The 25,821-nt window shown below is 55.1% G+C and overlaps 1 protein-coding gene across 1 annotated transcript in view; it reads right to left on the minus strand.

The window, feature by feature from the left end:
* Nucleotides 1–1,343: 1,343 nt before the first annotated feature.
* The window catches only part of LOC142484949 (atrial natriuretic peptide receptor 2-like), a 203,079-nt gene continuing 178,601 nt past the window's right edge, over nt 1,344–25,821 (minus strand). The window contains exons 14-16 of the mRNA XM_075584203.1: nt 20,535–20,633; nt 10,962–11,053; nt 1,344–4,188 (exon numbers count right to left, since the gene is read on the minus strand). Coding sequence (XP_075440318.1) covers nt 4,126–4,188; nt 10,962–11,053; nt 20,535–20,633 — 254 coding nt within the window. The 3' untranslated portion in view covers nt 1,344–4,125. The remainder of the gene's footprint in view (nt 4,189–10,961; nt 11,054–20,534; nt 20,634–25,821) is intronic.

Genomic DNA, 25,821 nt, shown 5'->3' on the forward strand with positions numbered 1-25,821 from the left:
ACACGTGTAACGGGACTGTCACACACCGATATCACACGTGTAACGGGACTGTCACACACCGATATCACACCGTGTAATGGGGGAGTCACACACCGATATCACACCGTGTAACGGGAGAGTCACACACCGATATCACACCGTGTAATGGGGGAGTTACACACCGATATCACACCGTGTAACGGGGGAGTCACACACCGATATCACACCGTGTAACGGGGGAGTCACACACCGATATCACACCGTGTAACGGGAGAGTCACACACAGATATCACACCATGTAACGGGAGAGTCACACACCGATATCACACCGTGTAACGGGGGAGTCACACACCGATATCACACAGTGTAACGGGGCAGTCACACACCGATATCACACCGTGTAACGGGAGAGTCACACACAGATATCACACCGTGTAACGGGAGAGTCACACACCGATATCACACGTGTAACGGGACTGTCACACACCGATATATCACACCGTGTAATGGGGGAGTCACACACCGATATCACACCGTGTAACGGGAGAGTCACACACCGATATCACACCGTGTAACGGGGGAGTTACACACCGATATCACACCGTGTAACGGGGGAGTCACACACCGATATCACCAGGTGTCCTGGGACAGGATTGTTTATTTCTGTTCCCCACGTTGCTGCTCTCACACTTACAGCTTTCTATATTTTAGTTGCATGCTTCTCTGCTCTGAAAACTCACCATGCCTGTGTAACTGATACATTTGTTACATGTCCCTTTTTCTACACAGCCTGTAGTCTTGTTTGCCCAAGCAACCTCGCAGTTCTCTTAGCTGAGAATGGGTCATTCCAACCCCCCCCTGTCTCTGTTGACAAGATTGTTTAGTCCTGAGACTATTCCTGTCTCCCAGGAACCCCTCACTTCCTTTTCCATCCTGAACTGGCTGAGTGAGTACATCTTGCTGCACACCTCTTGGCAAGGCCATTCTGTTTTTACCTGCCCCCTACTACAAAGTACCCCACCCAGAGAAGCACTCTCTAACCACACCATATCATCCACAAGTGCATGTATATGTTCTATGCCTTTCCAATAAAGTTAAGAAAATATCACAGGACTACTTGTGCTTTGAAAAATGGGCTGAGTTAAGCTATCTGGCCATACTTATATCGAGCATATACCCTGTGGCTACAGAATACCGTGTAACGGGAGCGTTCATAACGGGGATAACTGTCAGTCTACATTTTGCAAAAACAGCTCCAAATTTGTTAGGGGAAAGCCCCCCCCCCAATAAAGACACCCCTTGGACTTTGATGGATAACCCTGAATGGGGCGCCGATGCCGCTGGAAGTGACACAGTATCCGGGGTACAGTAAGTACTTGATTTATTTACACACCTGCTGCCCTTGTATGACTTTATTGCCAAAAGTATTTATTCTTCTGTGGGGCAAATACAGAATGCAAAGTGATTTAACCCCTCGCTGCCTGAGGGGCCTGCAGTGCGCTCAGTGGTATTATACTGCTCTGCGCAGGCCCCTCTGGCAGTGAATGGGTTAACCTTGGGCTGCATGCTGCACGACTGTTTTTAATGACACTTTTTTTGCCGCGCAGTTATTTTGCCCTCGTCTTGCGGTATTCGGAAGTCTTTGGTAAACAGCACTCTCTGTAATGAGGCATTTCTGGGTTTCGTTATTACTAACAGCAGCAGAGTAAAAGTAACAGTACCATCTGCCCGCCCCGGGGAAGCCCGAATGGGGGAGCTGAACCATTGGTCTTTTCAACATTACAAAACCGTGAGCATTTAACCCTTGTGATGGTGGCGGTTTAATAAAATAACCCAATGTTACCCAACACCTTCACCCATCTATACACCACAAGATGCCTCACCAGCTTCTGATATCACGGTAATGCCTAATAACAATGTCCTGAGAGGAAACGACCATCACATCACAGTCCTGACGAGATGGAATCCGGTTCCCGGGGAGAGATGGGAGGTTTGTGTCCTGACGAGATGGAATCCGGTTCCCGGGAGAGATGGGAGGTTTGTGTCCTGACGAGATGGAATCCGGTACCCGGGAGAGATGGGAGGTTTGTGTCCTGACGAGATGGAATCCGGCGCCCGGGAGAGATGGGAGGTTTGTGTCCTGACGAGATGGCATCCGGTTCCCGGGAGAGATGGGAGGTTTGTGTCCTGACGAGATGGAATCCGGCGCCCGGGAGAGATGGGAGGTTTGTGTCCTGACGAGATGGAATCCGGCGCCCGGGAGAGATGGGAGGTTTGTGTCCTGACGAGATGGAATCCGGCGCCCGGGGAAAGATGGGAGGTTTGTGTCCTGACGAGATGGAATCCGGCGCCCGGGGAAAGATGGGAGGTTTGTGTCCTGACGAGATGGAATCCGGTTCCCGGGAGAGATGGGAGGTTTGTGTCCTGACGAGATGGAATCCGGTTCCCGGGGAGAGATGGGAGGTTTGTGTCCTGACGAGATGGAATCCGGTTCCTGGGAGAGATGGGAGGTTTGTGTCCTGACGAGATGGAATCCGGTGCCCGGGGAAAGATGGGAGGTTTGTGTCCTGACGAGATGGAATCCGGCGCCCGGGGAAAGATGGGAGGTTTGTGTCCTGACGAGATGGAATCCGGTTCCCGGGAGAGATGGGAGGTTTGTGTCCTGACGAGATGGAATCTGGTTCCCGGGAGAGATGGGAGGTTTGTGTTCTGACGAGATGGAATCCGGTTCCCGGGGAGAGATGGGAGGTTTGTGTCCTGACGAGATGGAATCCGGTTCCCGGGAGAGATGGGAGGTTTGTGTCCTGACGAGATGGAATCCGGCGCCCGGGGAAAGATGGGAGGTTTGTGTCCTGACGAGATGGAATCCGGCGCCCGGGGAAAGATGGGAGGTTTGTGTCCTGACGAGATGGAATCCGGTTCCCGGGAGAGATGGGAGGTTTGTGTCCTGACGAGATGGAATCCGGTTCCCGGGAGAGATGGGAGGTTTGTGTCCTGACGAGATGGAATCCGGTTCCCGGGAGAGATGGGAGGTTTGTGTCCTGACGAGATGGAATCCGGTTCCCGGGAGAGATGGGAGGTTTGTGTCCTGACGAGATGGAATCCGGTTCCCGGGAGAGATGGGAGGTTTGTGTCCTGATGAGATGGAATCCGGTTCCCGGGAGAGATAAGAGGTTTGTGTCCTGATGAGATGGAATCCAGACAGATGCCTGGGACAGATAGAGTATTTAAAAGGTGGTTGTCCTGAGGGCACGCGCTGTGCAGCTTGGAGAGGCGTTTGGGGTCTTCTGCTTTGGAATAAGGACTTAAACACACACATCTGCATCATAAGCACAGAGATTTCACGACTCAGTGTAGAATGCAAAATCATTATGGGCCATATTTACTAAGCAATGCTACTCCATAAGCCCTTCCAGCATGGCTTAGTACATATGTACCCTAACAGCCCTTTTCAGTTTCGAGGCTGTTGGGTGTCTTTCGGCACTGGGCGGTGTATTATGAGGTAACCATGCTTCCAGACTCATCTTTCCGTCGGTGCCAGAGCACAGGGAGGGTTACAGGTGCAGGAGACGTTGCTGTCCTCTTGCTCACTGAATGGGGTTTGGGTTGCACATAGCTCCGCCCTGCAGTGGGTGTTGTGTTCCTCGCCCCCATGGTATAATACAGTGTGAGATGCCTGGGCATAGCACTGGCCCCCTGCAGTGGGCGAGGACGTGGCAGGCTCTGGACAAGCTGCAGGTCATCGCTGTTGTTGGGATGTCCGATGTCCGATGATTGGAGAAATAGCTTCTCGGTCAACCGTGTATAAGTGCCACTCAGACAGGTCCTTCCAGGAGACCGGGTATCCGAGATGAGAACTGCCCGCTGCCTCGACCAGCTGGTGTATTAAGTATGGTCCTCCCAGGAGACCGGGTATCCGAGATGAGAACTGCCCGCTGCCTCGACCAGCTGGTGTATTAAGTATGGTCCTCCCAGGAGACCGGGTATCCCAGATGAGAACTGCCACTGTTCCAACGAGCGGTCATCAGGAATTGATGTGCCCACTGCAAGGGCTCTGGGAGTGTGAGTGCAGCCTCCCAGATAAGTCTAATGAGCAGCTCAGGACACAGCTGGTCTGATACAGAGCTGTATGGGCCAGCAAGGTGCTCAGATAATATCATCCTCTGTGCGTTCCCCCAGGAGCCAGAACGTCCTGACCTTCCCCTTCCCCTGAAAGAGAGAGAGACACGGGAGTAGGTGAAAGAAGCCAGATATACTGTAGCTATAGGTATCAGTACAGAGGCCGGAGACACACCCCAGATACAGCTATAGGTGAAAGTACAGAGGCCGGAGACACACCCCAGATACAGCTATAGGTATCAGTACAGAGGCCGGAGACACACCCCAGATACAGCTATAGGTGAAAGTACAGAGGCCGGAGACACACCCCAGATACAGCTATAGGTGAAAGTACAGAGGCCGGAGACACACCCCAGATACAGCTATAGGTGAAAGTACAGAGGCCGGAGACACACCCCAGATACAGCTATAGGTATCAGTACAGAGGCCGGAGACACACCCCAGATACAGCTATAGGTGAAAGTACAAAGGCCGGAGACACACCCCAGATACAGCTATAGGTGAAAGTACAGAGGCCGGAGACACACCCCATATACAGCTATAGGTGAAAGTACAGAAGCAGGAGACACACCCCAGACACAGCTATAGGTGAAAGTACAGAAGCAGGAGACACACCCAGATACAGCTATAGGTGAAAGTACAGAAGCAGGAGACACACCCCAGATATACAGCGGTGTGAAAAAGAAAGTACACCCTCTTTGAATTCTATGGGTTTACATATCAGGGAATAATAACAATCATCTGTTCCTTAGCAGGTCTAAAAATGAGGTAAATACAACCTCAGACAACAGCACATGACATATTACACTGTGTGTGTGTGTGCGTGTGCGTGTGCGTGTGCGTGTGTGTGTGTATACACATGGCATATTACCCCGTGTCATGATTTATTTAACAAAAATAATCTTAGTGCGGGGAGGCTGGAATTCATCTCGCGGTTTCAAATCGGGATTACGATGCACATGAATAACGGCCGCTGCATCACTATCCTCTCTTCCCCTCTGTGACAGGGTAAATAAAAGCCACCAGTTATATGCCTGGAAAACCTATGTCTAGTCTGCAGTGCAGCACTGACTAGGTTAACTTCAGCTGGGAATCTCAGGACAATTAGTTGGATCCCAGCTGCCTAATCAAGGTGTGTTAAAACCCAGGCTGTAGACAGACGGAGTTTGCTGTTGATGAGAGAGGAGTAAGAAGTAAAGAGATTCCTGAAAACAAGGTCTGAGTAGCAAAGTAGTGAAACTGTGAACTGTTTGTCCCCTGCATAGAAAAAGGGTAACTGCATATATATAAACTGTCTGCTAAAGAGAAACTGTTTTGTTCGGTTTGCTGAAGGAAAAGCCATTTTCGTTTGTTGCTGAAAAAGAGCTATTTTTGTTTTGTGTGCTGTATATTTTTCAAGGCAAAATAAAACAGCCTGGTCAAGAAACCGACGTGTGTAGTTGCATGTACCCTGCAACATATGGTTGTCAAGAAGTGAGATTTGATTTTTTTCAAAAGGCTCCTGCAGTTAAAGGGCCACACACACACACACACAAGAATGGAAGAAATGTTGAAAGCGTTTCTGTGCGAGCAGGCCCGGCTGCAAGCGGAGAGAGATGAAAGACTACAGACAGCACAGGATAAGCGGATTGCCAAGCTGCTGACCCAATTCCAAGGGTCTGCCGGTGCAGAACTGGCCAGCAGACCCCCGATACTCCTGAGGAAAATAGCTCCGAATGAGGATCCAGAGGCTTTTTTACTGACATTTGAAAGAGTCGCCGAAGCTCAGGGCTGGGCTGCAGATCGCTGGGCAACTGCTTTGGCCCCGCTCCTCATAGGTGAAGCCCAGGCCTCATATCAGGGCCTCCCTACAGATCAGGCAATGGACTACCGCCAAGTAAAAGCCGCCATACTGGATCGCTTAGGTCAGACCCCAGAGACTTACCGGCAGCAGTTCCGGAACATGAAGTACACCGCTAAGATGAGATCCCGGGTCCTCGCTCAGCGATTATTGGACTTGTGTACACGCTGGATACAACCCGAGGAGTGCACTAAGGAGGCAATTCTTGAGCAGGTGGTTTTGGAACAATTTCTATAAGTAATAACCCCTCCCGCACGCTCTTGGGTAAAACGCCACGCTGCTGAAACCCTAGCTTTGGCGGTCCGACTCGTGGAGAACTTCCTTGGGGCTGAGCAGCAGGAGAGTGTCCTGGACCCGACTCCACCGGCACTTGCGGACGCCCAAAGAGGGAGGTCGGATCAATGGGGAACCTACGGCCCGTCACGGAACCGCCAAGTCCAAAGGAAGGAGCAGTCGTTCCAGCAAGGACAGAGTCCAAATGCTGGTCCCCGCAGAGACCCTCATCTCCTTCCGGATGTCGGCTCGTCGCAAAGTGAGAGGAACTTCCGAGGACGTCGCCCACAGGACCCACCAGATGCCTGGTCTCCAGTAACCGGTCCAGCGGAGCGCTATCCACAGCCCCCTCCTGCGAGGGAACCATCTCCATGTTCTGCGTGCGGAGAACAAGGCAACCGGTATGTGGACTGTCCACTGATGGATTGTTCATTCAGCAGAACCGTCGCCTCGGCTTTTTCTGGGGAAAATTACAAGCCCTGGCTACTTCCAGCCCTGATTGGGGGAAAAACCGTCCAGGCCCTTGTAGATTCGGGCACTGGGAAAACTCTGGTCCTCCAGGAACTGTTACCACCCAACGTGTGTTCTTTTGACTCCCCATGGAGCATAGAATGTATACACGGCGATGTAAAACCTTATCCGACGGCCAAAATCCGGCTACAGGTAAAAGGTCAGGAGGCCTACCTCGAAGTAGGAGTCGCTCCTTGGCTACCTGCCCCCGTTGTGCTCGGTCGGGACTGGCTTTTCTTTGCGGACCTAATGGCCCCAGTCTTTCACGAGGAACCTCCTTCTGGGGCTCAGGAGAACCCTGGCATACTGTTCCCCTTCTCGGCAGACCTTTTTCCCAGTAGACACCGGGTTCAAAAGACTCGGAAGCAAAGACGCTTGGACAAACAGGACTTGTTGCAGAAATCTGGGTCTCAAGGTGACCATTCTAGTAGTCAGAGGTCACAAGTGATGGCTGGGGATGGCCAAAGGGAGGGGGATATGGGCCCTGGAGATTTACCAGACCTGTACCTCCCTGACTTTCGCCAGAAGCAAAGGGAAGACCCAGTCCTTGCTAGACAGTATGACAAGGTGGTGAAAATTGATGAACAGATTTTAGATGCACAGGGGGTAATAGTATTCCCCCATTTTGAGCTATCAAAGGATATCCTATGTAGGGTGAATAGGCAGACACAAACAGGGGAGGTCACCAGACAGATATTGGTTCCCAAGGCGTTTGTTAAATCTGTGTTCACTCTAGCCCATACTGTCCCTTGGTCACCTGGGCAGGGATAAAACATTGGACCGTATTTCATCCCGATTCTATTGGCCAGGGATGCATAGTGATATTGCTAAGCTATGTGCAGCATGTCCGGAGTGCCAGATAACTAGTCCAAAAGGACAAAAACCAGCCCCTTTGGTTCCTCTATCCTTGGTGTCAGTTCCCTTTGAGAGGATTGGGGTAGACTTGGTAGGACCTCTAGGACCTTCTGCGAAAGGACACAGGTTTATCCTTGTAATAGTGGACTATGCAACAAGGTATCCTGAGGCGTTCCCCCTGAGAACAGCAACAGCGAAGCAAGTAGCCAACAAGTTGTTGGAACTGTTCTCACGGGTTGGACTTCCCCAGGTTATGTTGACAGACCAAGGTACAAATTTCATGGCTAAACTGATGCAGGATGTCTTAAAGTTACTAGAGGTCAAGTCTGTTCGGACATCGGTCTACCATCCACAGACTGACGGATTGGTGGAAAGATTTAACCGAACTCTAAAAGGGATGCTGAGGAAATTTGTAGATTCAGAGAAGAGCCTGGGATGAACTTCTCCCTTTTCTGCTGTTTGCAGTGCGGGAAGTTCCTCAGGCCTCCACGGGATTCTCTCCATTTGAATTGCTCTATGGCCGCCAACCCCGGGGTATCCTAGACCTCCTAAAGGAGTCCTGGGAGGAACAGCAGTCCCCTTCTAAGAATACCCTGCAATATGTACTAGACCTTAGGAAGCGCCTAGATGTGGTCGGCCATTTTGCCAGGGAGAATCTTAGATCAGCACAGGACAGTCAGGAGAGACATTACAATCAGAATACTCGCATGAGAGTGTTTCACCCAGGAGACCAGGTGATGTTATTGTTACCCAGTTGCGAGAGTAAACTCCTGGCCAAATGGCAGGGCCCATTTGAAGTACTCCGCCGTACGGGTGATGTGGATTACGAGATCGCTCAACCAGGGTCCAGGAAGGGTAAACAAATTTACCATGTGAACTTGCTGAAACCCTGGAAGATGCAGCGGTCTCTATTCATCCACCCGGTGGAGGAGGAAACGGACTTGGGTCCTCAGCCTCCCCGGGAGAACATCGTGAGTGACGATAAAATCCCAATGGGTAAACAGTTGTCCTCTGAACAAAAAGGGGACTTGTTAGCAATAATTACACAATTCCAGGATGTTTTTTCTGACTTACCAGGACAAACTAACTTAATTTCCCATGCAATTGAGACAGCACCTGGGGTAAAAGTACGTTCCCGTCCTTATAGGTTGCCTGAAAGTCATAGAGCTCTGGTAGAGAAGGAGGTACAAGAAATGTTACACTTAGGGGTGATTGAGGAATCATGCAGTAAGTGGTGTAGTCCACTAGTTATGGTCCTTAAACCCGATGGGAAGGTAAGATTTTGTGTGGACCTCCGAAAGATCAATGCGGTATCCAAGTTTGACACATATCCGATGCCAAGGGTGCACGAATTAATTGACGCCCTTGGTAACGCGGAATATATATCCACGTTGGACTTGACAAAAGGATACTGGCAAATACCCTTAGAGGAAAAGTCCAAATGCAAAACAGCCTTTGCCACTCCCATGGGTTTATACCAGTTTGTGACAATGCCATTTGGACTGCATGGAGCCCCAGCCACATTTCAGAGACTCATGGATAAGGTACTGAGGCCCCATAGGACTTATGCTGCAGCATACCTAGATGACATTATCATTTATAGTAAACACTGGTGGGCTCATTTAAATAGGCTGAAAGCGGTCCTCAAATCTCTAAGAGAGGCAGGGCTCACAGCCAACCCTAAGAAATGTGCCTTGGGTAAAGCGGAAACCAAATATTTAGGGTATGCAGTGGGAGGTGGAAAAGTAAGGCCACTAGCCGACAAGGTAGCTGCCCTGAAAGAAGTTCCGACCCCCCAAACAAAAACGCAGGTACGCTCTCTGCTGGGTTTAGCAGGGTACTACCGGAGGTTCATCCCCAACTATTCGGAAGTGGCAGCCCCTTTAACGGACCTCACAAAAAAGTGTGCCCCTACACAAGTGGTGTGGTCAAGGGATTGTCAGAGAGCATTTGAGGACATAAAAAGGTGTCTATCAGAGGGTCCCATCCTTGGAAGCCCAGACTTCAACAGCCCTTTTATAGTGCAAACAGATGCATCAGAGATAGGGCTAGGGGCAGTGTTGTCACAACAGTTTGAGGGAGTTGAACATCCTATCCTTTTCCTGAGTAGGAAATTGTTCCCAAGGGAAAAAAATTACTCAGTGATTGAGAAAGGGTGCCTTGCAGTAAAGTGGGCAATCGAGGCTTTGAGGCATTACCTGGCAGGAGTCCATTTTACTTTGGTGACGGATCATGCTCCACTGAAATGGTTAAATAGCATGAAGGATTCCAATGCTAGATTGACTAGGTGGTATATGGCCCTCCAACCCTTCTCATTTGAGATTCAGCATAGGCCGGGAAAAGAGAACGCAAATGCTGACTTCTTTTCTAGAGAAGGGGTCGATGGTCGGGCTTCAGCCGTGCGTAGCCCCAGCCACACACTAACAGGGGAGGAATGTGACAGGGTAAATAAAAGCCACCAGTTATATGCCTGGAAAACCTATGTCTAGTCTGCAGTGCAGCACTGACTAGGTTAAACTTCAGCTGGGAACCTCAGGACAATTAGTTGGATCCCAGCTGCCTAATCAAGGTGTGTTAAAACCCAGGTTGTAGACACATGGAGCCGGCTGTTGATGAGAGAGGAGTAAGCTGCTAAAGTGATTCCTGAAAACAAGGTCTGAGTAGCAAAGTAGTGAAACTGTGAACTGTCTGTCCCCTGCATAGAAGAAGGGTAGCTGCATATATATAAACTGTCTGCTAAAGAGAAACTGTTTTGTTTGGTTTGCTGAAGGAAAAGCCATTTTCGTTTGTTGCTGAAAAAGAGCTATTTTTGTTTTGTGTGCTGTATATTTTTCAAGGCAAAATAAAACAGCCTGGTCAAGAAACCCACGTGTGTAGTTGCATGTACCCTGCAACACCCTCCTCACTTATCCTCTCTTCCCCTCCTCACTTATCCTCTCTTCCCCTCCTCACTTATCCTCTCTTCCCCTCCTCACTTATCCTCTCTTCCCCTCCTCACTTATCCTCTCTTCCCCTCCTCACTTATCCTCTCTTCCCCTCCTCACTTATCCTCTCTTCCCCTCCTCACTTATCCTCTCTTCCCCTCCTCACTTATCCTCTCTTCCCCTTCCCACTTATCCTCTCTTTCCCCCCCTCCTCACTTATCCTCTCTTTCCCTCCCCCTCCTCACTTATCCTCTCTTTCCCCCTTCCTGACGTATCCTCTCTTTCCCTCCCCCTCCTCACTTATCCTCTCTTTCCCCCCCTCCTCACTTATCCTCTCTTTTCCCCCTCCTCACTTATCCTCTCTTTCCCTCCCCCTCCTCACTTATCCTCTCTTTCCCTCCCCCTCCTCACTTATCCTCTCTTTCCCCCCTCCTGACTTATCCTCTCTTTCCCCCCTTTACCTTCATCTCGATGTCTCCTCGCAGCTCCAGCTCAAAACCACCAAACTCATCCAGGACCTCTTTGGTGGTGGAAGATAAGTGAATCCTGAGAGCTGGGGAGAGAGGGTGAGAGAGGGAGACGGTGAGAGAGGGAGACGGTGAGAGGGGGAGAGGGAGACGGTGAGAGGGAGACAGTGAGAGGGAGACAGTGAGAGAGAGAGAGAGAGAGAGAGAGAGAGAGAGAGAGACAGTGAGAGGGAGACGGTGAGAGGGAGACAGTGAGAGGGAGACAGTGAGAGAGAGAGAGAGAGAGGGAGACAGTGAGAGGGAGACGGTAAGAGGGAGACGGTGAGAGGGGGAGAGGGAGACGGTGAGAGGGAGACAGTGAGAGGGAGACAGTGAGAGAGAGAGAGAGGGAGACAGTGAGAGGGAGACGGTGAGAGGGAGAGGGGGAGAGAGGGAGACGGTGAGAGGGAGAGAGGGAGATAGAGAGAGGGAGACGGGGAGAGAGGGAGACGGTGAGAGGGTGGGAGAGGGAGACGGTGAGAGGGTGAGAGAGGGAGACGGTGAGAGGGAGAGAGGAAGACGGTGAGAGAGGGGGAAACGGTGAGAGAGAGAGGGAGACAGTGAGAGGGAGAGAGGGGGAGAGAGGGAGACAGTGAGAGGGAGACGGTGAGAGGGAGACGGTGAGAGGGAGACGGTGAGAGGGAGACGTGAGAGGGAGACAGAGAGAGGGAGACAGAGAGAGGGAGACAGAGAGAGGGAGAGAGGGAGACGGTGAGAGGGAGAGAGAGGGAGACAGTGAGAGGGAGACGGTGAGAGGGAGACAGTGAGAGGGAGATGGTGAGAGGGAGATGGTGAGAGGGAGACGGTGAGAGGGAGACAGTGAGAGGGAGAGAGGGAGACGGTGAGAAGGGAGACGGTGAGGGGGAGAGAGGGAGTTGGTGAGAGAGGGAGAGAGGGAGATGGTGAGAGAGGGAGACGGTGAGAGAGGGAGAGAGGGAGATGGTGAGAGAGGGAGAGAGGGAGACGGTGAGAGAGGGAGACGATGAGAGAGGGAGAGAGGGAGACGAAGAGAGGGGGACGGTGAGAGGGAGACGGTGAGGGGGAGAGGGAGACGGTGAGAAGGAAAGAGGGAGACGGGGAGAGGGGGAGAGGGGGACGGTGAGAGGGAGAGAGGGAGATGGTGAGAGAGGGATAGAGGGAGATGGTGAGAGAGGGAGACGGTGAGAGAGGGAGAGAGGGAGATGGTGAGAGAGGGAGAGAGGGAGACGGTGAGAGAGGGAGACGGAGAGGGGGACGGTGAGAGGGAGATGGTGAGAGGGGGAGAGGGGGACGGTGAGAGGTAGATGGTGAGAGGGTGAGAGGGGGACGGTGAGAGGGAGAGAGGGAGACGATGAGAGGCAGAGAGGGAGACGGTGAGAGGGAGAGATGGAGACGGAGAGAGGGGGAGAGGGGGTACGGTGAGAGGGAGACAGTGAGAGGAGAAGAGGGGGACGGTGAGAGCGAGAGAGGGAGATGGTGAGAGGGGGAGAAGGGGACGGTGAGAGGGAGAGAGGGAGAGAGGGAGAGAGGGAGACGATGAGAGGGAGACGGTGAGAGGGGGAGAGGGGGACGGTGAGAGGGGGAGAGGGAGACGGTGAGAGGGGGAGAGGGAGACGGTGAGAGGGGGAGGGGGAGAGGGAGACGGTGAGAGGAGAAGAGGGAGAGGGGGACAGGAGACGGTGAGAGGGAGACGGTGAGAGGGAGACGGTGAGAGAGGAGAGAGAGAGACGGTGAGAAGGAGAGAGGAAGACGGGGAGAGGGAGACAGTGAGAGGGGGGACAGTGAGACGGGAGAGAGGGGGACAGTGAGAGGGAGACGGTGAGAAGGAAAGAGGGAGACGGTGAGAAGGAAAGAGGGAGAGAGGGAGACGGGGAGAGGGGGAGAGGGGGACGGTGAGAGGGAGAGAGGGAGATGGTGAGAGAGGGAGAGAGGGAGACGGTGAGAGAGGGAGAGAGGGAGACGGTGAGAGAGGGAGAGAGGGAGACGGTGAGAGAGGGAGAGAGGGAGACGGTGAGAGAGGGAGAGAGGGAGAGAGGGAGACGGTGAGAGAGGGAGAGAGGGAGACGGTGAGAGAGGGAGACGGTGAGAGGGAGAGGGGGAGAGGGGGACGGTGAGAGGGAGAGAAGGAGACGGGGAGAGGGGGACTGTGAGAGGGAGAGAGGGAGACGGTGAGAGGGAGCCGGTGAGAGGGAGATAGAGAGACGGTGAGACGGTGAGAGGGTGAGAGGGAGACGGTGAGAGGGGGAGAGGGAGACGGTGAAAGGGGGAGAGGGAGACGGTGAGAGGGGGAGAGGGAGACGGGTGAGAGGGGGAGAGGGAGACGGTGAGAGGAGAAGAGGGAGAGGGGGAGAGGGAGTCAGTGAGAGGGGGACAGTGAGACGGGAGAGAGGGGGACAGTGAGAGGGAGACGGTGAGAAGGAAAGAGGGAGACGGTGAGAAGGAAAGAGGGAGAGAGGAAGACGGGGAGAGGGAGACAGTGAGAGGGGGACAATGAGACGGGAGAGAGGGGGACAGTGAGAGGGAGACGGTGAGAAGGAAAGTGGGAGACGGTGAGAAGGAAAGAGGGAGAGAGGGAGACGGGGAGAGGGGGAGAGGGGGACGGGGAGAGGGGGAGAGGGTGAGAGAGGGAGAGAGGGAGATGGTGAGAGAGGGAGACGGTGAGAGAGAGAGAGAGGGAGACAGTGAGAGGGAGACGGTGAGAGGGAGAGGGGGAGAGAGGGAGACGGTGAGAGGGAGAGAGGGAGATAGAGAGAGGGAGACGGGGAGAGAGGGAGACGGTGAGAGGGTGGGAGAGGGAGACGGTGAGAGGGTGAGAGAGGGAGACGGTGAGAGGGAGAGAGGAAGACGGTGAGAGAGGGGGAAACGGTGAGAGAGAGAGGGAGACAGTGAGAGGGAGAGAGGGGGAGAGAGGGAGACAGTGAGAGGGAGACGGTGAGAGGGAGACGGTGAGAGGGAGACGGTGAGAGGGAGACGTGAGAGGGAGACAGAGAGAGGGAGACAGAGAGAGGGAGACAGAGAGAGGGAGAGAGGGAGACGGTGAGAGGGAGAGAGAGGGAGACAGTGAGAGGGAGACGGTGAGAGGGAGACAGTGAGAGGGAGATGGTGAGAGGGAGATGGTGAGAGGGAGACGGTGAGAGGGAGACAGTGAGAGGGAGAGAGGGAGACGGTGAGAAGGGAGACGGTGAGGGGGAGAGAGGGAGTTGGTGAGAGAGGGAGAGAGGGAGATGGTGAGAGAGGGAGACGGTGAGAGAGGGAGAGAGGGAGATGGTGAGAGAGGGAGAGAGGGAGACGGTGAGAGAGGGAGACGATGAGAGAGGGAGAGAGGGAGACGAAGAGAGGGGGACGGTGAGAGGGAGACGGTGAGGGGAGAGGGAGACGGTGAGAAGGAAAGAGGGAGACGGGGAGAGGGGGAGAGGGGGACGGTGAGAGGGAGAGAGGGAGATGGTGAGAGAGGGATAGAGGGAGATGGTGAGAGAGGGAGACGGTGAGAGAGGGAGAGAGGGAGATGGTGAGAGAGGGAGAGAGGGAGACGGTGAAAGAGGGAGACGGAGAGGGGGACGGTGAGAGGGAGATGGTGAGAGGGGGAGAGGGGGACGGTGAGAGGTAGATGGTGAGAGGGTGAGAGGGGGACGGTGAGAGGGAGAGAGGGAGACGATGAGAGGCAGAGAGGGAGACGGTGAGAGGGAGAGATGGAGACGGAGAGAGGGGGAGAGGGGTACGGTGAGAGGGAGACAGTGAGAGGAGAAGAGGGGGACGGTGAGAGCGAGAGAGGGAGATGGTGAGAGGGGGGAGAAGGGGACGGTGAGAGGGAGAGAGGGAGAGAGGGAGAGAGGGAGACGATGAGAGGGAGACGGTGAGAGGGGGAGAGGGGGACGGTGAGAGGGGGAGAGGGAGACGGTGAGAGGGGGAGAGGGAGACGGTGAGAGGGGGAGGGGGAGAGGGAGACGGTGAGAGGAGAAGAGGGAGAGGGGGACAGGAGACGGTGAGAGGGAGACGGTGAGAGGGAGACGGTGAGAGGGAGAGAGAGAGACGGTGAGAAGGAGAGAGGAAGACGGGGAGAGGGAGACAGTGAGAGGGGGACAGTGAGACGGGAGAGAGGGGGACAGTGAGAGGGAGACGGTGAGAAGGAAAGAGGGAGACGGTGAGAAGGAAAGAGGGAGAGAGGGAGACGGGGAGAGGGGGAGAGGGGGACGGTGAGAGGGAGAGAGGGAGATGGTGAGAGAGGGAGAGAGGGAGACGGTGAGAGAGGGAGAGAGGGAGACGGTGAGAGAGGGAGAGAGGGAGACGGTGAGAGAGGGAGAGAGGGAGACGGTGAGAGAGGGAGAGAGGGAGAGAGGGAGACGGTGAGAGAGGGAGAGAGGGAGACGGTGAGAGAGGGAGACGGTGAGAGGGAGAGGGGGAGAGGGGGACGGTGAGAGGGAGAGAAGGAGACGGGGAGAGGGGGACTGTGAGAGGGAGAGAGGGAGACGGTGAGAGGGAGCCGGTGAGAGGGAGATAGAGAGACGGTGAGACGGTGAGAGGGTGAGAGGGAGACGGTGAGAGGGGGAGAGGGAGACGGTGAAAGGGGGAGAGGGAGACGGTGAGAGGGGGAGAGGGAGACGGTGAGAGGGGGAGAGGGAGACGGTGAGAGGAGAAGAGGGAGAGGGGGAGAGGGAGTCAGTGAGAGGGGGACAGTGAGACGGGAGAGAGGGGGACAGTGAGAGGGAGACGGTGAGAAGGAAAGAGGGAGACGGTGAGAAGGAAAGAGGGAGAGAGGAAGACGGGGAGAGGGAGACAGTGAGAGGGGGACAATGAGACGGGAGAGAGGGGGACAGTGAGAGGGAGACGGTGAGAAGGAAAGTGGGAGACGGTGAGAAGGAAAGAGGGAGAGAGGGAGACGGGGAGAGGGGGAGAGGGGGACGGTGAGGGGGAGAGAGGGAGTTGGTGAGAGAGGGAGAGAGGGAGATGGTGAGAGAGGGAGACGGTGAGAGAGGGAGAGAGGGAGATGGTGAGAGAGGGAGAGAGGGAGACGGTGAGAGAGGGAGACGATGAGAGAGGGAGAGAGGGAGACGAAGAGAGGGGGACGGTGAGAGGGAGACGGTGAGGGGGAGAGGGAGACGGTGAGAAGGAAAGAGGGAGACGGGGAGAGGGGGAGAGGGGGACGGTGAGAGGGAGAGAGGGAGATGGTGAGAGAGGGATAGAGGGAGATGGTGAGAGAGGGAGACGGTGAGAGAGGGAGAGAGGGAGATGGTGAGAGAGGGAGAGAGGGAGACGGTGAGAGAGGGAGACGGAGAGGGGGACGGTGAGAGGGAGATGGTGAGAGGGGGAGAGGGGGACGGTGAGAGGTAGATGGTGAGAGGGTGAGAGGGGGACGGTGAGAGGGAGAGAGGGAGACGATGAGAGGCAGAGAGGGAGACGGTGAGAGGGAGAGATGGAGACGGAGAGAGGGGGAGAGGGGTACGGTGAGAGGGAGACAGTGAGAGGAGAAGAGGGGGACGGTGAGAGCGAGAGAGGGAGATGGTGAGAGGGGGAGAAGGGGACGGTGAGAGGGAGAGAGGGAGAGAGGGAGAGAGGGAGACGATGAGAGGGAGACGGTGAGAGGGGGAGAGGGGGACGGTGAGAGGGGGAGAGGGAGACGGTGAGAGGGGGAGAGGGAGACGGTGAGAGGGGGAGGGGGAGAGGGAGACGGTGAGAGGAGAAGAGGGAGAGGGGGACAGGAGACGGTGAGAGGGAGACGGTGAGAGGGAGACGGTGAGAGGGAGAGAGAGAGACGGTGAGAAGGAGAGAGGAAGACGGGGAGAGGGAGACAGTGAGAGGGGGACAGTGAGACGGGAGAGAGGGGGACAGTGAGAGGGAGACGGTGAGAAGGAAAGAGGGAGACGGTGAGAAGGAAAGAGGGAGAGAGGGAGACGGGGAGAGGGGGAGAGGGGGACGGTGAGAGGGAGAGAGGGAGATGGTGAGAGAGGGAGAGAGGGAGACGGTGAGAGAGGGAGAGAGGGAGACGGTGAGAGAGGGAGAGAGGGAGACGGTGAGAGAGGGAGAGAGGGAGACGGTGAGAGAGGGAGAGAGGGAGAGAGGGAGACGGTGAGAGAGGGAGAGAGGGAGACGGTGAGAGAGGGAGACGGTGAGAGGGAGAGGGGGAGAGGGGGACGGTGAGAGGGAGAGAAGGAGACGGGGAGAGGGGGACTGTGAGAGGGAGAGAGGGAGACGGTGAGAGGGAGCCGGTGAGAGGGAGATAGAGAGACGGTGAGACGGTGAGAGGGTGAGAGGGAGACGGTGAGAGGGGGAGAGGGAGACGGTGAAAGGGGGAGAGGGAGACGGTGAGAGGGGGAGAGGGAGACGGTGAGAGGGGGAGAGGGAGACGGTGAGAGGAGAAGAGGGAGAGGGGGAGAGGGAGTCAGTGAGAGGGGGACAGTGAGACGGGAGAGAGGGGGACAGTGAGAGGGAGACGGTGAGAAGGAAAGAGGGAGACGGTGAGAAGGAAAGAGGGAGAGAGGAAGACGGGGAGAGGGAGACAGTGAGAGGGGGACAATGAGACGGGAGAGAGGGGGACAGTGAGAGGGAGACGGTGAGAAGGAAAGTGGGAGACGGTGAGAAGGAAAGAGGGAGAGAGGGAGACGGGGAGAGGGGGAGAGGGAGACGGGGAGAGGGGGAGAGGGGGACGGTGAGAGGGAGAGAGGGAGATGGTGAGAGAGGGAGAGAGGGAGATGGTGAGAGAGGGAGAGAGGGAGACGGTGAGAAGGAAAGAGGGAGAGAGGGAGACGGGGAGAGGGGGAGAGGGGGACAGTGAGAGGGAGAGAGGGAGATGGTGAGAGAGGGAGAGAGGGAGATGGTGAGAGAGGGAGAGAGGGAGACGGTGAGAGAGGGAGACGGTGAGAGAGGGAGAGAGGGAGACGGTGAGAGAGGGAGAGAGGGAGACGGTGAGAGAGGGAGACGGTGAGAGGGAGAGGGGGAGAGGGGGACGGTGAGAGGGAGAGAGGGAGACGGGGAGAGGGGGACAGTGAGAGGGAGAGAGGGAGACGGTGAGAGGGAGCTGGTGAGAGGGAGCCGGTGAGATGGAGAGAGAGAGACAGTGAGAGGGAGAGAGGAATATGGTGAGAGGGAGACGGTGAGAGGGGGAGAGGGAGACGGTGAAAGGGGAGAGGGTGAGAGGGAGACGATGAGAGGCAGAGAGGGAGACGGTGAGAGGGAGAGATGGAGACGGAGAGAGGGAGAGATGGAGACGGAGGGAGAGGGAGACGGTGAGAGGGAGATGTTGAAAGGGGGAGAGGGAAACGGTGAGAGGGAGCCAGTGAGAGGGAGAGAGAGAGACGGTGAGAGGGAGAGAGAGAGACGGTGAGAGGGAGACGTGAGAGGGGGAGAGGGAGACGGTGAGAGGGAGAGAGGAAGACGGTGAGAGAGGAAGACGGTGAGAGGGGAGACGGTGAGAGGGGGACGGTGAGAGGGAGACGGTGAGAGGGAGACGGTGAGAGGGAGACGGTGAGAGAGAGAGACGGTGAGAGGGAGAGAGAGAGACAGTGAGAGGGAGAGAGAGACGGTGAGAGAGAGACGGTGAGAGGGAGAGAGAGAGACGGTGAGAGGGAGACGTGAGAGGGGAGACGGTGAGAGGGGAGACGGTGAGAGGGGAGACGGTGAGAGGGGAGATGGTGAGTGTGGAGATGGTGAGAGGGAGACGGTGAGAGGGAGACGATGAGAGGGAGACGGTGAGAGGGGGAGAGAGGGAGACAGTATGAGGAAGACAGTGAGAGGGGGAGAGGGAGAGAGAGGGAGACGGTAAGAGGAAGACAGTGAGAGGGGGAGAGGGAGAGAGGGAGACAGTGAGAGGGGGAGAGGGAGATGGTGAGAGGGAGACGGTGAGAGGGGGAGAGGGAGACGGTGAGAGGGGGAGAGGGAGACGGTGAGAGGGGGAGAGGGAGACGGTGAGAGGGGGAGAGGGAGACGGTGAGAGGGAAATGGTGAGAGGGGGAGAGGGAGACGGTGAGAGGGGGAGAGTTAGACGGTGAGAGGGGGAGAGGGACAGGGGGAGCCGGGGAGAGGGAGATGGTGAGAGGGGGAGAGGGAGAGGGAGACGGGGAGAGGGAGAGGGAGACGGTGAGAGGGAGACGGTGAGAGGGAGAGAGGGAGACGGTGAGAGGGAGAGAGGGAGACGGTGAGAGGGAGAGAGGAAGACGGTGAGAGGGAGAGAGGAATACGGTGAGAGGGAGAGATTGAGACGGTGAGAGGGAGAGAGGGAGACGGTGAGAGGGAGAGAGGGAGACGGTGAGAGGGGGAGAGGAAGATGGTGAGGAGAGAGTGAGGACGAGAGGAAGACGGAGAGAGGGAGAGAGTGAGTGAGGGGGAGTGATGGAGAGAGGAAGTTGGTGTGTGAGGGAGAGAGGAAGATGGTGAGTGAGAGACGAGGGATCTCCACACCCACTCCCACTCCCCCACTTGTCTCCCTGCCTTCTCCACTCCCACTCCCTGTCTCCTCTGTAGATGAGTGATAGCTCAGTCTCCACGCCCACTCCCCCACTTGTCTCCCTGCCTCCTCCACTCCCACTCCCTGTATCCTTTGTAGGCAAGGGATAGCTCAGTCTCCATGCCCACTCCCCCACATGTCTCCCTGCCTCCTCCACTCCCACTCCCTGTATCCTTTGTAGGCGAGGGATAGCTCAGTCTCCACGCCCACTCCCCCACTTGTCTCCCTGCCTCCTCCACTCCCACTCCATGTCTCCTCTGTAGGCGAGTGATAGCTCTGTCTCCACGCCCACTCCCCCACTTGTCTCCCTGCCTCCTCCACTCCCACTCCCTGTCGCCTCTGTAGGCGAGTGATAGCTCAGTCTCCACGCCCACTCCCCCACTTGTCTCCCTGCCTCCTCCACTCCCACTCCCTGTATCCTTTGTAGGCGAGGGATAGCTCAGTCTCCATGCCCAATCCCCCACTTGTCTCCCTGCCTCCTCCACTCCCACTCCCCCTCTCCTCTGTATTTTAGTGATAGCTCAGTCTCCACGCCCACTCCCACTCCCCCACTTGTCTCCCTGCCTCCTCCACTCCCACTCCCTGTCTCCTCTGTAGGCGAGTGATAGCTCAGTCTTCATGCCCACTCCCCCACTTGTCTCCCTGCCTCCTCCACTCCCACTCCCTGTATCCTCTGTAGGCGAGTGATAGCTCAGTCTTCATGCCCACTCCCCCACTTTTCTCGCTGCCTCCTCCACTCCCACTCCCTGTCTCCTCTGTAGGCGAGTGATAGCTCAGTCTCCACGCCCACTCCCACTCCCCCACTTGTCTCCCTGCCTCCTCCACTCCCACTCCCTGTATCCTCTGTAGGCGAGTGTTAGCCCAGTCTCCACTCCCACTCCCCCACTTGTCTCCCTGCCTCCTCCACTCCCACTCCCTGTATCCTCTGTAGGCGAGTGATAGCTCAGTTTTCATGCCCACTCCCCCACTTGTCTCCCTGCCTCCTCCACTCCCACTCCCTGTATCCGCTGCAAGCGAGTGTTAGCCCAGTCTCCACTCCCACTCCCACTCCCACTCCCCCACTTTTCTCGCTGCCTCCTCCACTTCTCTCTCTCCCTGGTTGGTGTCTGTACCTTCTCCATTAGACTCCATACGTGACGCTGTGTTCACCGTGTCCCCAAACAGACAGTACCGTGGCATCTTCAGCCCAACCACTCCGGCACACACCGGACCTGAAAGACAGAGGGGACAAGAGGGTGACCGGCCTGCACCCAAACGCCTAAATCCCGAAGACAGGGTAAACTCACGTCTCGTACACAACACTTACTGGGGTGAGAAGCCGGGCTGACCTAATATCGAAGCACAAAGACTAGACTGGTCCATACGCCTGAATCACTGACTCTTATTCCAGCGTACACACAATTATCTTTTTATTCCACACCCAATATTACTCAGTTACACGGCGCCGCTGTGGGCGCCGCTGTGGGCGCCGCTGTGGGCTGTGTCATTCGCACCTTCACATGCAAACTTAGTCATGGGATTTTGGGAAAACACTCACATTCATGGTGGCACCAAGATCTATGGTCAGAACATTACATTTTACTGCAGGTTCACCGACGACCTGTTCCTTATTTGGGAAGGGGGCACTACCCTTTTGGATAAATGTGTGGAGTTGCTAAATTGTAATAATTACAATTTAAAATGTACATCTGTTTCTCATGCGCATCACAACGATTATTTAGACACAATGTTTTCATTGACATAGACAATTCCATCCAGACAGACGTCTTCCGCAAGACAAACTCAAGGAATTCCTTCCTCAAAGCTACAGGTACCAGTGCCCATCCCAAAATCTTTCATTCAATGGATCCCAAAATCTTTCATTCAATGGATCCCAAAATCTTTCATTCAATGGATACCAAATCTTTCATTCAATGGATCCCAAAATCTTTCATTCAATTGATCTCAAAATCTTTCATTCAATGGATCCCAAAATCTTTCATTCAATGGATCCCAAATCTTTCATTCAATGGATCCCAAAATCTTTCATTCAATGGATCCCAAAATCTTTCATTCAATGGATCCCAAAATCTTTCATTCAATGGATACCAAATCTTTCATTCAATGGATCCCAAAATCTTTCATTCAATTGATCTCAAAATCTTTCATTCAATGGATCCCAAAATCTTTCATTCAATGGATCCCAAATCTTTCATTCAATGGATCCCAAAATCTTTCATTCAATGGATCCCAAAATCTTTCATTCAATGGATCCCAAATCTTTCATTCAATGGATCCCAAAATCTTTCATTCAATGGATCCCGAAATCTTTCATTCAATGGCTCCCAAATCTATCATTCAATGGATCCCAAAGGGACAATTTTTAAGATTAAGAAGAGTTTGTTCAATCATGGAACTGTTTGTGGAACAATCCGTGGAACTTGCTGCCAGATTCCTACAGAGGGTAGAAGAAGACTGATATTCAAAATGCTTTTGATAATGCTTTTTTCGCTAAGCGCGCTGATTTACTCGCGGGCAATCCCAAAGAAGACAGAGAAATGCCGCTAGCATTCATTACTCAACACAGCAGACATGCTAATGAGATCAAGTCCATCATTAACAAGCACGGGATATCTTGAAACTTGATAAAGATCTTACCCCCATTGTTTATAAAAAAACAAGATATGTTTTCAACAAAGCCAGAACCCTGTGAACACACACGTCCAGCCTCTATGTCTACGTCACCAGCCTCTATGTCTACGTCTCCAGCCTCTACGTCTACGTCTCCAGCCTCTACATCACCAGCCTCTACGTCTCCAGCCTCTATGTCTACGTCACCAGCCTCTACGTCTACGTCTCCAGCCTCTACGTCTACGTCTCCAGCCTCTACGTCTACGTCTCCAGCCTCTACGTCACCAGCCTCTACGTCTCCAGCCTCTACGTCACCAGCCTCTACGTCACCAGCCTCCACGTCTCCAGCCTCCACGTCTCCAGCCTCTACGTCTCCAGCCTCTACGTCTCCAGCCTCTACGTCTCCAGCCTCTACGTCTCCAGCCTCTACGTCTCCAGCCTCTATGTCTCCAGCCTCTATGTCTCCAGCCTCTATGTCTCCAGCCTCTATGTTTCACAAGCGCCTCCAACTAGGGGGTTTCACCACTTCTAGGTTCCCAGAAGTGTGGCTACTGTAGTGGTTGTATTTTTGCCAAACCGATAAAACACGTAACACCAGTCGTGATATAAAGTAGACACAAGATAAAATCATTTATTACGTGTAACGCGAAATGTGTGATTTATGTCCTAAGATGCGGATGCGGCAAAAATACATCGATACATACAATACATCGGACGAACAATAAGACTCCGAATAATGGAGCATGTCAGGTCTATAATGGGAAAAGAACCAACATTCCCAGTGTCCAGGCCAGTGATTCTCAACCAGGGGTTCCGAGGAGTGGTCCCTGGGATTCCGTGGAGTGGTCCCTGGGGTTCCGAGGAGTGGTCCCTGGGGTTCCGAGGAGTGGTCCCTGGGGTTCCGAGGAGTGGTCCCTGGGGTTCCGAGGAGTGGTCCCTGGGGTTCCGTGGAGTGGTCCCAGGGGTTCCGTGGTGTGGTCCCTGGGGTTCCGTGGTGTGGTCCCTGGGGTTCCGAGGAGTGGTCCCTGGGGTTCCGAGGAGTGGTCCCTGGGGTTCCGAGGAGTGGTCCCTGGGGTTCCGTGGTGTGGTCCCTGGGGTTCCGTGGAGTGGTCCCTGGGGTTCCGTGGTGTGGTCCCTGGGGTTCCGTGGAGTGGTCCCTGGGGTTCCGTGGTGTGGTCCCTGGGGTTCCGCTCACTGAGCAGCCCGTGACGGCCCCACCCGGCTCTCCCTATCACTCCCCCTCGCCCCAGAGGCCGGTCATAGGACTGCGAGAGGGCGCTCTAGCAGTGCGGCACTTCTGGTGCCTGCTGCTAGCTAGAGCGAGCGTGCTTGTTCTAGCCCACCTCCACATCCTGCCCCCTGCCCCCTCCTGCTCGATGCCTTCCGCTGTCGCCTCCTGCCCGCCCCGCCTGAGGTAGGCATATGTGGGGGGGATGTAGAAGTGAGCTACAGGGGGTTGAGGGGGGGAGGATGTGAGATACAGGGAGGGGGAGGGAGATGTGAGATGCATATGCTATATGAAGATGATGATGAGGGGTGCTGGGGGAGATACGAGGATGGGGATTTTACCTGTGCAGCTCAATTGTTTAAATATGTATTGGGGTGGTGGGGGTCTTTTTAAAATGTATTGGGGCAGCGGGGGTCTTTTTAATATGTATTGGCCGAGGTATCTTTATTATGAATTGCGGGGTGGGGTTATATGTATTTAGGTGGTGGTGTTTTTTGGTATGTATTTTGTGGGGGAGATTGAGTGAGAGTGGGGTAATTGATGGAAGGTAGGGGCGAGTGAGAGGCGAGAGGGGGGAGTGAGTGAGGAAAAGAGGGAGTAAGAGTGAGACGCAGGGGAGATAAATACATGCGAGGTGGGAGGGGGGAGAGTTAGTGAGACGGAGGGGAGAGAAATACATGGGTAGCGCGTGGGAACTAGAGGGGGAGAGGGAGGTATGAAATGAACCTAATATGTGTCAGCCAGATAGGGGTTCCCCGAGATTTTTCAAAACACTTCAAGGGTTCCTCCAAACAAAAAAGTCTGGGAATCACTGAGATAGACATTGCTCAGAATGTCCGCAGAGGGATTTACAAACACTGACCTGCAGTGGGACTGGACATGCTCCCTACCCCATTATAAGAGGCGATCGCCAGAATATTCTCAGCCAAAGAGAGATGTTCCGGATTGTCACGTTCTCCACTCTGGTTCCCACCGGACTAAACATCGATTGGAACTAACACACTTTCTGAAAATATTATGTACAAATTATGGATCATATTTTTTACTAATGTACCATTTGTGAGGATCGCCGCTAAGCTCCACCCCTCGGACGCATCACGTAACGGAGGCGCGTCCCCGGCGCGTTCTTGCGTCCACGTCGATAGGTGATCCTGCTTCGCCCGCCACCTACACTCGTGCGCCGCACGATGACCAATCACAAGAGGATCATCGGCTGTCTCTCACCTGAGCCCAATTCGCTATTCTCTTATCAGTCTCCTGCTATCTGGTGATGTCATCCTGCCTGTCCCTATTTGGAATGGGACAAGTTCCAAATAGACCATGACCTCCTCTATCGAGTCATTCCCTATCACAACAACCATGAGAGGAGAAAACTAGCCCTGCCTAGAAGATTGCATTACCAGGTCCTACGGTCCCTAAACGATGATCATGGTCACCTAAGGGTCCAAGAGAGTTAGCTCTTCGATCCAGTAACAGTGTATTATTGCATCGAACTGTGTTTGCAAAACTGTAATAAAAACCTGTTTTTGTGTTTTCCCCTTTCCGGGCGTGTCAGCGAGCAGGGATTTCCGGGCGTTTCAGCGAGCAGGGATTTCCGGGCGTGCCAGCGAGCAGGGATTTCCGGGCGTGCCAGCGAGCAGGGATTTCCGGGCGTGCCAGCGAGCAGGGATTTCCGGGCGTGCCAGCGAGCAGGGATTTCCGGGCGTGCCGGCGAGCAGGGATTTCCGGGCGTGCCGGCGAGCAGGGATTTCCGGGCGTGCCGGCGAGCAGGGATTTCCGGGCGTGCCAGCGAGCAGGGATTTCCGGGCATGCCAGCGAGCAGGGATTTCCGGGCGTGCCAGAGAGCAGAGATTTTCGGGCGTGCCAGCGAGCAGGGATTTCCGGGCGTGCCAGCGAGCAGGGATTTCCGGGCGTGCCAGCGAGCAGGGATTTCTGGGCGTCTCAGCGAGCAGGGATTTCCGGGCGTGCCAGCGAGCAGGGATTTCCGGGCGTCTCAGCGAGCACGGATTTCCGGGCGTGCCAGCGAGCAGGGATTTCCGGGCGTGCCAGCGAGCAGGGATTTCCGGGCGTCTCAGCGAGCAGGGATTTCCGGGCGTGCCAGCGAGCAGGGGTTTCCGGGCGTGCCAGAGAGCAGGGGTTTCCGGGCGTGCCAGCGAGCAGGGATATCCGGGCGTGCCAGCGAGCAGGGATATCCGGGCGTGCCAGCGAGCAGGGATTTCCGGGCGTGCCAGCGAGCAGGGATTTCCGGGCGTGCCAGCGAGTAGGGATTTGTGGGCGTGCCAGCGAGCAGGGATTTCCGGGCGTGCCAGCGAGCAGGGATTGCCGGGCGTGCCAGCGAGCAGGGATTTCCGGGCGTGCCAGCGGGCAGGGATTGCCGGGCGTGCCAGCGAGCAGGGATTGCCGGGCGTGCCAGCGAGCAGGGATTTCTGGGCGTGCCAGAGAGCAGGGGTTTCCGGGCGTGCCAGCGAGCAGGGGTTTCCGGGCGTGCCAGCGAGCAGGGATTTCCGGGCGTGCCAGCGAGCAGGGATTGCCGGGCGTGCCAGCGAGCAGGGATTTCCGGG

This window comes from Ascaphus truei, unplaced genomic scaffold (genome assembly GCF_040206685.1).
Source record: "Ascaphus truei isolate aAscTru1 unplaced genomic scaffold, aAscTru1.hap1 HAP1_SCAFFOLD_478, whole genome shotgun sequence".
NCBI lineage: Eukaryota > Metazoa > Chordata > Amphibia > Anura > Ascaphidae > Ascaphus > Ascaphus truei.